Here is a 12004-nt window from a genome sequence, read left to right on the forward strand (position 1 = left end):
CAATCAAATTAATTATATGGTATGCTGATTAATTAATCCAATTAATCGCAATTAATCGCATATATAAATATTTGTGGAGAAATCCCCTAAAATAACAATAATTCAATAATGATTAAAGAACTTAAATAGTTATATTTAAATAATTATATATATATATATATATATATATATATATATATATATATATATATATATATATATATATATATAGTTAAATAATTAAAATTCAGATAATTAAAATGCATTACATTATTGTGGCAGACAAGTAAAGAATTGTTAAGACAATACAAAAATTGGCTTTAGAATCCAATATATTGTTTATTTCCATATTACTGAACTCAAGCCAGTCATTGGCCTCCAGTTCACAGCAACCCTATTTTGCAACTGAATTCGTCAATCAGTCCGAGATTTATTATAAGGGCTTGTCTAAGGACGCGTCAATACACCTGTCTTAGACGGATGCTTTTGGAGCGTCTCACTTTGGTTGCGTCGCGTCATAAACATACCGTTTTTAGTCGCTGTGTCAAATTAAACATAGTTTTGAGATCCCTGCATTTGATTTTGCATTCCATAAAGATAAGTTTGAATGCAAGAACGCATTCTTATCTTGTGTTGTCTGCTGTCAGTAAATGTGGTTTGTTCTCTGTATAAGCTGCGCATTGCCTACACAGCTGAAGTCTCACTTACAGACCCTTGGAGAAAACAGATGACTCCGATGGTGGGAATATTCCTTATTACAGGACATGATTAATTGCATTATTATTATTTTTGTTATGTTATTTTTTTATATAATTAATTACACTAAATTAACGTGTTAAATCGACAGCCCTGTTTAAGATATATTCTCTAAGAAGGCCTTAATATCTAATGCACGTTTGCTTCTTAAGCTAATTTATCTTGTTTAAAGTATGTTTACGTATACATTACAAATATCCTGATTAAGAAAATTATTTGCAGTGTAAATTAGAGAAACAGTCTTTGTGCTGTCTATTTTGCTCTATTGTAGCTTATATTTCATGCATCACTTGAAGTCTGTTACGATTCTGTTCATTGTGAATGCAGGCTTTGAACTCCTATCAACACGACACCAGCATGAGACGACTGATGAATCAGTTCAATTTCTACATTATGCCTGTCTTCAATGTGGATGGTTACCATTACAGCTGGAAGACAGTAACTATCTGTTTGCCATATGTCCAGATTTCAATGTCACTTCTCTGATTAATGCTGACAGTGTCAAGAGCTTATTGAAATGAATTGTTTGCAGCTCTGCTGTTTTAAACAAATATAAACAAAGCCAAGAATAGCTTGCGTCAACATATGGTATGACACCAATAGAAGCAACTGAGGAAAATGTCTTGTGTTTTTCTCTTTTAGGATCGCTTTTGGCGGAAAACCCGTTCAAAGATTCCCAAGTATCACTGTCGGGGAGTTGATGCCAACCGAAATTGGAAAGTAAAGTGGTGTGGTAAGTTGTAAGAAAGTAACATATTCTGAAGAACCAAACTTCTCCTCTTCCTTAATTTAAAGGGATAGTTCTAAATGTATCTGTGTATAAGGGTTTGTATTTACAGTGCTATAAGAGATAAACAGCCATAACAAAGTTCCCCTTTTGTAAGTTTGCCAAATTAATAAATGTAAATGTAAATATAACATAGACACACACAGTGTGTATAAAAAATAAAGTGATTTGATTTGGTTTTTGATTTGAGTCCTTTAGCAGCTAATGAGGATGCCCGACACACAGATTAAAATAAAATATTTACATCATGCACAATCTTGTACTTGAATTTCCCTATGTACTCTAATATGTAAAGAAATCAAGCAGATGTCAGGGTCCATATTTGTTTCCTCTTCCTGCTGTTTGAAGATGTTTTTTTTAGTGTAAGAGCTGAAGCTGTGACATAAATGCGATTATGATGATGTAAAAAAATAATAATGACTTAGTCTCCAAATCTTAGACATCCCAAAACCCTTATGTTATACCCTATTACTGGTTAGATTTGCCTATTTTATAACGATTTAGAACTAAATCTGCACACAAAGTAAAAAAGCACTAAAAACTAGACTAAACTCTTTCTTTTTAAGTGTATACTTGAATATCTTTTGGCTGATCGCACACTGTATATTACATATAGTACATGATTTATATATACTATATATATATATATATATATATATATATATATATATATATATATATATATATATATATATATATACAGTACTGTGCAAAAGTTTTAGGCGATTGTGAAAAATTTTGCATAGTGAGGATGTCTTAAAAAATAATGACATAAATAGTTTTCATTTATCACTTAATGTCATACAAAGTCCAGTAAACATATAAAAAAGCTAAATCAATATTCGGTGTGACCACCTTTGCCTTTAAAACAGCACCAATTCTCCTAGGTACACCTGGACACAGTTTTTCTTGGTTGTTGGCAGATAGGATGTTCCAAGCTTCTTGGAGAATTTCTTTTATCTATTTAGGCTGTCTCAATTGCTTCTGTTTCTTTATGTAAACTCAGACTAACACAACGTTCAGTGGGGGGCTTTGTGGGGGCCATGACATCTGCTTTTGTGAAGTAGAGTGAGTAGAGGGTCAGGATATGGTGAAATTCCTGGACGGGCTCCTTCCGAACCTGCTTGACATAGCAGGCTATAAGCTGGAAATCTAGCGAGCTCACAGGGTTCCTTCATGGCGAGCTGCGGAGGGAGGCAGGCTCCGATCAATTCTGGCCAAATTTCTGAGATCATCCGATAAGACTTTTGCACAGTACTATATATATATATATATATATATATATATATATATATATATATATATATATATATATAAATATATACACATTCTTCAGTGAAATCTACTCGATTATGGATCTTACACTCAAAGCTTTGTTTCTTTGAATTGTCAATAGTTTTTTTTTTTTTTTTTGCTTATTGAGCTATATATTTTGAATCAGTGCACCTGATTGTAATGATCTATTTTTATTTTTATTGGCACAGAACAAGTTTCTATCATTTCTCATATTATAAGGAAACATATATCTTTTAAAGGGTCATGACATACTCTTTTTTTATTTATTTTTTATAATTGTATTATCTTCCCTGAGGTCCGCTTAGAATGTTTGTAAAGTTTTTTTGCACCAAAGTCCTAATTTAGTCATATATAATAATTTCCCATCCTGTCTCTGGCCCTCTCTCTGAAACACTCGGTTTTAAGCTGCCTGGCCTTTTAAGACTTCAGTGTAAATGCCCACTGTTGTGATTGGCTAACATCATGCAGTCCTTCCAATACAGGCATATTGGAAACGCAATCCGAAGGAAATGAACCAACTCCACACAACATTAAAACTACATTTCAGGGTTAACGTATAACATACACCCAACACATTTCATCTTAATATATCAAACTGTTCACTCAAGCACAGCATAAACTATCAAACAGTCATGACATATTAAATATTCATCAATGAAATTGGTTACTTACATTTTTCCATCCAATAGTCCAATTTTAACTGCCCCATCTTTCAATAACAGTTCCTTTGCAAAGCTTGACTCATATTGTGACTGTTTCACAAGCAATTCCCACTGAAATCTTCTGAACACTCAAACGTAATACAATACACTGTGATGCTGGGTGCTTCAACCAGCCAAAGCAGAGACTGTGGTCTTCACATCTCACATTTTCCCAGTTTGTTTACAAACACATTGCCGGAAACTTATCAAAATGATCAAAGATGTTTACAATTAAAAATAGCACAGATTTGTGCAAAATTGGTCCAGGATGCCTTCCAAACAGCACAACAGCAAGGCAGCACAGCTGAATGAAACACAATGGGGGATCTTTTTTAGAGTTATAACTTGACATTGCGTCTTTTAAAAGTGCCACTACATGTATGATAACAGTCAAAGCCATTCATCTAGTGCACATTTATGTAGAAAAGCATTTAAATTCAGACAGGCCCATGAAGGTGTCCTGTGTAAGTCCACTTTGGATGAATTTCCCATGACAGGCCCCATCTCTCTTCAACTGTGTGACTGACTGAGCACCAGTGGGTGGGGCCAAGGGTGCAGTGATGGAAAAATAGATGTTACATATGCAGATGTATTTGTTCCTTGTGACGTCACAAGTTCCACGAATTCCAAACGGGCTGTTTTTGCAGCTTGGTTTAAATAAATGCTCTTTTTCTATTAAGGAGGAAGTTTTCAGTTCTGAAACTTACAGTATGTTTTTATAGTACAATGACCTCTGATATGTCAATAGATCAAGGAAAATTGTATTCCTCATGCCATGACCCCTTTAAGGGAAGATTTAGGGCGTTTGTTTATCACATAAATCCTGCTCTCTCTCTTTCTCTGGATTTGTCTTCTGGTTCCAAGCCTGTGATTTTTCTCAGATTTTATTTTATATTCTGTATTTTATATTCTGGTTGTCTTATCTCCCTGAAGCACACAGAAATAAAGCCTACCCAAAGATGTTCACTCTAAATGCACTGGTAGATAATACCTGACACATAGAAAAATAAATAAAGTGCGCTGACAGTGAGTCAGCAAGATTCCAAAGGAGGAAAGTAACAGTTGGTCATGACTGCAGACTTGGAACGAAAAGATGAAGATGAAAAGATTACAAATAAAGTTAAAAGTACAACTCTACAACTCTCTTATCTTTGCTATCTCTGATAGATGAGGGTGCATCCCTGCACCCCTGTGATGACACATACTGTGGTCCATTCCCTGAGTCAGAGCCCGAGGTCAAAGCCGTCGCCAAGTTTCTACGCAAACACAGGAAACAAGTCAAGGCCTACATCTCTATACATGCCTATGCTCAGATGCTTCTTTATCCATATTCCTACAAATATGCTACTATTCCAAACTTCAACTGTGTGGTGAGTGTTGGTTTCTTCTATCTTAAGATAGCTAGACGTTTTCAATTAGGGTGGGGATCATTCTGTGTGCATATACAGTATATATATATATATATATATATATATATATATATATATATATATATATATATATATATATATATACTGTACTTACGTACATATATACACTCACTTAGCCTTTTATTGGGAACACTGTGGTCCTACTAAAGTGCCCGACAGGGTCTTCTGCTGTTGTAGCCCATCCGCCTCAAGGTTCGATTTGTTTTGTGCATTCTGAGATGCTATTCTGCTCACTACAATTGACAGAGTGGTTACCTGAGTTATCGTAACCTTTCTGTCAGCTCGAACCAGTCTGGCCATTCTCTGTTGACCTCTCTCATCAACAAGGCGTTTCCATCTGCAGAACTGCCACTCACTGGATGTTTTTTGTTTTTGGCACCATTCTGAGTAAACTCTAGAGACTGTTGTGCGTGAAAATATCAAGAGATCAGCAGTTACAGAAATACTCAAACCAGCCCGTCTGGCACCAACAATCATGCCACGGTTGAAATCATTGAGATCAAATTTTTTACCCATTCTGATGGTTGATGTGAACATTAACTTAAGATCCTGACCCGTATCTGTATGATTTTATGCATTGCACTGCTGCCACACAGTTGGCTTATTAGATAATCGCATGAATAAGTAGGCATACAGGTTTTCCTAAAGTGCTAAGTGAGTGTATACTTCTGATTAAGAATATGGAATAGGGAGTCAAGTGACGCCATGCGAGGATCGGAAGTGTGCACGGCGAGCTCTGCGCAATTTGTTGGTTTTGACACTTTTGATGACATAAACCAGTGAGATTCGATACACTCTGTTCCATAACTGTTTTAGGGGATAATATGTCAAATAATTCAAAATCCTCAGGCTCTGGAGACATTAAAAGACACTTTCATGCTCGTGCTGACACCCCTGAGCAGGCCCCAAGCCAGGGAGTCCATTTAGTCATGGAAGTGCGGGAAATGCGGCGAGAGATGTTGAACATGTCAGCAATGCTGACGAAGGTTGTTGCTGACTTGGAGGATCTTGCTGAGATACGTCGATCGATCACTGCCATGGTCGAGAAACGGATCGATTATCTGGAGTCATCAAAGAGGGAATTATCTGCTAATCCGCTAGCGACCAAGGTAGATTTGGAGCATGTCTGGGAGAAGTTGGAGGACATGGAGAACAGTAGCCGGCGGAATAACATCTGTATTGTCAGAATTCCTGAGTGAGTAGAGGGTCAAGATATGGTGAAATTCCTGGACGGGCTTCTTCCGAACCTGCTTGACATAGCAGGCTATAAGCTGGAAACTAGCGAGCTCACAAGGTTCCTACATGGTGAGCTGCGGAGGGAGGCAGGCCCCAATCAATTCTGGGCAAATTTCTGAGATCATCCGATAAAGATCTTGTGTTACGCGAGTCGAGGAGTAAAGGAAGGCTTTCTTGGAAAAACCACAGCATTTTCTTTTTCCCAGACTTTGTGAACTCGACGAGAGAAACGTGATCGATTCAAGGAATGCAAGAAACTTTTACATCAATGGAAGGTCGCTTTTGCACTGATATTCCCAGCCAAATTGAGAATAGATGCTAAGGATGGCCGTAAAACATTCACATGCCCACAGCAAGCGATGTCCTTCATAAAGTCAATGGAGTAAGTCACCTTGTGGTACTCACGTTGCAGCCGAATGGACCAGCTCACTGAACATTTGCTTGACTGTTTGAAGATACTGCGTGTTCTTTTTGTGCTGGTTCCGCCAAGCGGCTGGAGTTTATTTTGTAGAATAATACAACTGTAGGACAGTTTTATGGATGAAGCTACATGGTCTTTGTGTTTATTCTGCCTATTGCCTGGAGTTTATTTTATGGAGTATTTCTGGCTAAGTCTTTGGAGTGAGTAAGTCATTTGCATGCACTCATGTTGCAGCCGAATGGACCAGCTCACTGAACATTTGTTTGACTGTCTGAAGAATCTGCGCGCTCTTTTTGTGCTGGTTCCGCCTAGCGGCTGGAGTTTATTTTGTAGAATAATACACCTTTAGGACAGATTTATGGATGAAGCTACATGCTCTTTGTGTTTATTCTGCCTATTGGCTGGAGTTTGTTTTATAGTTTATCTTTTGTTGTGTAATTCTGTCTCACAAAATTTGTATAGAAACACCGGACTTGTGCAATCCGACGGCAAAGTTGTTTTAGTTTGAGTTTGGAGGGATGGACGCCAGTTGGCGCTGTCGTGCGTGGGGTTATTTTATTTTTTCTGTTTGTTTGGTTCTGGGGAATGTTCGAGGTTTGACTGTTGCAATAATGTTGGAATGTGTTCTTTATAATCCTGTTTTTGACACACAATCTATTTTTTCTTACATGTCAAAATGTCAGATGTTAATATGAGTGGATTGTCTCTCTCCACGTGGAATGTGAATCGGTTGGGGCATCCCATAAAAAGAAGGAAGGTTATTTCTCTTCTTAAGCGTAAGAAATATGATATAATGTTTCTTCAAGAAATGCACCTTTCCCCGCAGAAAGCTGAAAAATTTGGAAAGATATGGGGCGGTCATTTTTTAATAGTGCTGGCTTGAGTAAGAACAGGGGAGTCATTACACTAATAAGTAATCATCTACAATTCAAATGTCTCAAACAGAGTAAAGATAAATTAGGAAGAGTCATTATTGTTTTAGCTGAAATTCAGGGAAATTCAAAGTCTTATTTTGATGAATATTTATGCACCTAACGTTGATGATGTTGAAAGCCGCTGGCACCCCTCATGATATAATATTGGGAGGAGACTTTAATCTTTTGATGGACTCAATCCTTGATCATAGTGAAGCAAAAGTGTGCAAGCCCCCCTAGAGCAACAGTGACGCTTCACAGGATGTGTAAAATCTTGGTCTTACAGATATTTGGAGACTTTTGAACCCATCTGGTAGGGACTATACATTTTTTTCTTCAGTCCAAAAGATTTACTCTAGAATAGATTTATTTTAATATCTAAGTCCCTCTTTTCTTCTGTTGTGGATTGCTCAATTGGAAACATTTTAGTCTCAGATCACGCCATGGTGTGTTTAGAGGTGTTGCCACATACGGAGAAAAAGAAATCATATAGTTGGTGCTTTAATGTATCCCTTTTGCAAAATCCTGAATTCCAACAAATGCTAAAGGCTGAAATCAGTGTCTATATGGAGACCAACTGGTCCTCAGTATCCTCTGTGGGCGTGGCTCGGGAGGCACTTAAGGTGGTTTTTAGGGGCCGGATCATACAGTATGCCTCATTCACCAATATATATATATATATATAATTATATTATTATACATTTTTTTTCTTTCTTTTTTTTGTGTGTATACTCATGTGTGACCACAGGGATGTTTGCTGATGGTCAGGGTGGGATTGGGGATTGAGAGGGGGAGGAGTAATAGTGGGGGTTAAATGTTGATTCTATGAATATATGTTTTGCTTTTCTTTGTCAATTGTATGAATCAATAAAAAGTGTTAATCTGAAAAAAAATATGGAATAGGTCAGATATATTATTTTTGGGGCTTGCCTCACTTATTACTAGGCATTCATAATGATTGACTGAACCAATTCTCTAAGCAGTCTATCACACATCGGTTTGAGAAACCTTTGCTCTTTCCACACAGGAATCAGCTGCCCAGAACGCAGTGAGTGCTATTTACTCAGCTTATGGAGTGAGATACAGATATGGCCCAGCCTCCACTACACTTTGTAAGTCAGACATAAGCTCTTTTCTTCTACAAACAATGACATATAGCTACTGCACGAGTCATCAGCTCTCTGTAAGCTCTGTCAGTTATAGAGCTTCAGCAGTGATGTTATATCAACTCTTATCCAGATGTGTAATGTGTTTCATTGACTTGCAGATGTGAGTTCTGGAAGCTCAATAGACTGGGCCTATAAGAATGGGATTCCATATGCTTTTGCCTTTGAGTTGCGTGACAAGGGCTACTACGGCTTCCTGTTGCCCGAAGCCCTGATTAATCCCACCTGCACAGAAACCATGAGAGCTGTAAAGACCATTGCCTCAGATCTGCTGAAGAAATGTACCAAATGATTTTTCATTTACTTACCTTTCACTTTCTATACCAGCTCTCCTCTCATCTATACCCCAGTTTAGCCCATAAGCCATGGCAATATGTCACAACTACCAATTTATAAATGTGTCAATATATTATTTTACATGTTCAGTGGCCCCCAAAAGTATCTGGACACTTGAGCCAACCTTGAAATGTATGAATGTTTTTCATTATATAATAAAATATCAAACCAAGTGACATTTATTTTAAATAAAAATAGCACAGACACTCTTTTCAAGCAAATTATTTAACAAAAAGAAGTTTATTAGATTTTAGAGGGAAGGTAAACAATAGGTATAGTGTTCAAAATTAAAAGTATTGAGGACACTTGCTGGTAAAAATAAATTAAATAAAAATAACTAAAAGGAAAAAAAAAAAAACTAACAGTCTAATTTGGTTAAAAATAATTGCAAAAATAGCTAGGAAAGGTTAGTTCTGAGAAAATGTCTAGCATTATTTTTTGCACATTATCTAACGTGATGAAATTAATAAATTTTTACATGACTTATGTGGCCAAAAGTGTCAAAATATTTTTGGGGGCCACTATAGTTTAAAAAGGGGGATTTATTTTTAAAAATTTTGTATTAGAAAATAAGATTATTTATAAAATAGTTTAATAAGCCTCTACGTTAAAAAATAAAATGGTAAAAATGTTTGAACAGTGTAGATATGTAAGCACTTGAATTCTGAGCTAAATTGTTCCTTTTCTAGAAAGTGGATTTTTTCTAGTGATACAGTGAGCATTTGCTGTATATGCAAGGTTCAAAAGAAAACCCAAAGAATGTAAATAATGCATACTTTTATATTACAATGGGTTTATTTTAATACAGATGCTGTGCAGCCTAGAGCTACATATTTCTGCAGCTACAAGACAGCTATGGTCTTGTTTTGAAATGGAACAGTACATGTCAAATCGGAACGCTCAACCTTTAATGATGTAGACAGAGTATATAAAACTATGTGCGTGTTTGTGTGTGTGTGTGTGTGTGTGTGTGTGTGTGTGTGTGTGTGTGTGTGTGAGAGAGAGAGAGAGAGAGAGAGAGAGAGAGAGAGAGTTTTATATGAAGCTTGAACTTTACCATTTCTAATTAATTTTATTAGGAGGGGAAATGTTTACATGTGTACTATCAAAAACAATTGAATTCAAAAAGAATTAAATTTAACACAATACTGTTTTTTTTTTTATTCAGCCATTATTTATTTAAAATAAAAACATGCATTGTTATATATACAGTGTCTTAATCTGCCATTAATTTTTTTAAAAACATTTTTTTACCTTTGTATACTTTGTATGTTTTCGTACAAGTCGAAAATTATTAAAAGTGTTTTTTTATGAAAATGTTACACTGTAAATCATTCTGTATTCTCACACTGTATGCTGCATACAACCAAGTATGAAAGACATTACAATAATAAGATACCATTTAATGTAGCCCTCAAATGATGACACAATAGATTTGATCATTCAGATTTAGAAACCATGTAATTGTTTTATTGAGTATACTGTAGCCCAGTGGTAGGTACATAGCAATGAAATACTGACCTGATCCTTTAAAACCCTGATATGTTTTTAATAATTAATTTCATATGGGCAAGACAGGTGGGATGTTGGATCCTTAATGAAATCTGCAGGAGATGCTCTAAGAAGATAAATATAATTATACATCCTACCACCTGGATAATGTTCTTGTGTGCTGCTGAAAATACATAATTATGCTTACAATAAAAAGTGCATTTTCATACAGTATGCCTAACTAACATGTTATGTGGATATATGGTTAAGTATATTTATCCCATGATCTGCATTTTGAAATACAGTTGCTAACAGTTGACAGGAACGGCTGGCCTTGAGTCAATCTCCACATTAATGTCAACTTCTCTTTTTTGTACAATGCAATAGAATTTCAGACATCTTGTGAATACATGATAATTACTCATCTGCAAATGCTAAAACCAAACTGTAGTTTTGCTTGTCTCTGACAAATATCTGAAATATATCACGCGTTCCAAGGAGGTTAACTCATTTGTCTTCCTTAAGACCAGCAGAGAAAAGAAAATTATATATATATATATATGTGTGTGTGTTCTTGAGAAAGAGAGAGTGTTTAAAGTAAATTGAGCCAATCCGTAAACATTAAATTACTCACTGTTTCAAACGTATAGCCACAAGACATAAACAATATGCGTGCTAACATGATTTTAGTGTGATAAAATCCCTTACTAACCTTTTCTGTGTAAAATTATAGCCATTCATTGTATATAATTATAATGGTTTGTGTGTGTGTGTGTGTGTGTGTGTTTTGCTTTGAATTTGAATTGTATTTTTTGTTCCTGTTGTCTTGGACTTACACTGACACCTAGGGGGTGTGGATGCAGCATCATTCAACCGCAATAGTTTTCAGTTACAGATGCCATTGTAGAAATTCAATATTCACAGCCTGCCAGGATTAATTAAATCCCTGAATGAAAGTGTACAATAACAGGACGGTTACTGAGATTAAATGAGTAGTATTCAGATGGTCATGTGCTAACATGGCAGCCCCATGTGCGGACCCTCTCCATGTAGAATAAAACAGCTTTTATAAGGTTACTGATATGACTGAAGTCTTCATCTCATTTGAGTGCTCATGATTTTAGACATTGGTTTGAAACTGGCTATAAAATGAATGGCTATAACTTTACACAGAAAAGGGTAGTAAGTGATTTTATCACGCAAAAATCATGTTAACAGGCATATTGTTTACATCTTGTGGCTATACTTTTGAAACAGTAAGTATTTTAACATTTACGTATTGGCTCCATTCACTTCCATAGTAGGTGCCTCACTGTAGGCTAGATTATTATTATTATTATTATTATTATTATTAAAGATAAGGAGCGGCAAATAAAAATAATTTTTGGTGGTAATAAATATTATGCCACAAATGCTGTCGATTGAGTTTAACTTGTATTGAACCTGGAATATTAATTTAAACAGTAATCAAATGTGTTCCTGTGTAGGCTA

At 35.8% G+C, this 12004-nt stretch overlaps 1 protein-coding gene across 1 annotated transcript in view; it reads left to right on the forward strand.

The window, feature by feature from the left end:
• The window catches only part of LOC127432065 (carboxypeptidase A6-like), a 40408-nt gene extending 30165 nt beyond the window's left edge, over positions 1 to 10243 (forward strand). Inside the window, exons 7-11 of the mRNA XM_051682856.1 lie at positions 1063 to 1173; positions 1378 to 1468; positions 4687 to 4889; positions 8548 to 8632; positions 8788 to 10243. Coding sequence (XP_051538816.1) covers positions 1063 to 1173; positions 1378 to 1468; positions 4687 to 4889; positions 8548 to 8632; positions 8788 to 8978 — 681 coding nt within the window. The 3' untranslated portion in view covers positions 8979 to 10243. The remainder of the gene's footprint in view (positions 1 to 1062; positions 1174 to 1377; positions 1469 to 4686; positions 4890 to 8547; positions 8633 to 8787) is intronic.
• Positions 10244 to 12004: the final 1761 nt, after the last annotated feature.

This window comes from Myxocyprinus asiaticus, chromosome 41 (genome assembly GCF_019703515.2).
Source record: "Myxocyprinus asiaticus isolate MX2 ecotype Aquarium Trade chromosome 41, UBuf_Myxa_2, whole genome shotgun sequence".
NCBI classification, from domain to species: domain Eukaryota; kingdom Metazoa; phylum Chordata; class Actinopteri; order Cypriniformes; family Catostomidae; genus Myxocyprinus; species Myxocyprinus asiaticus.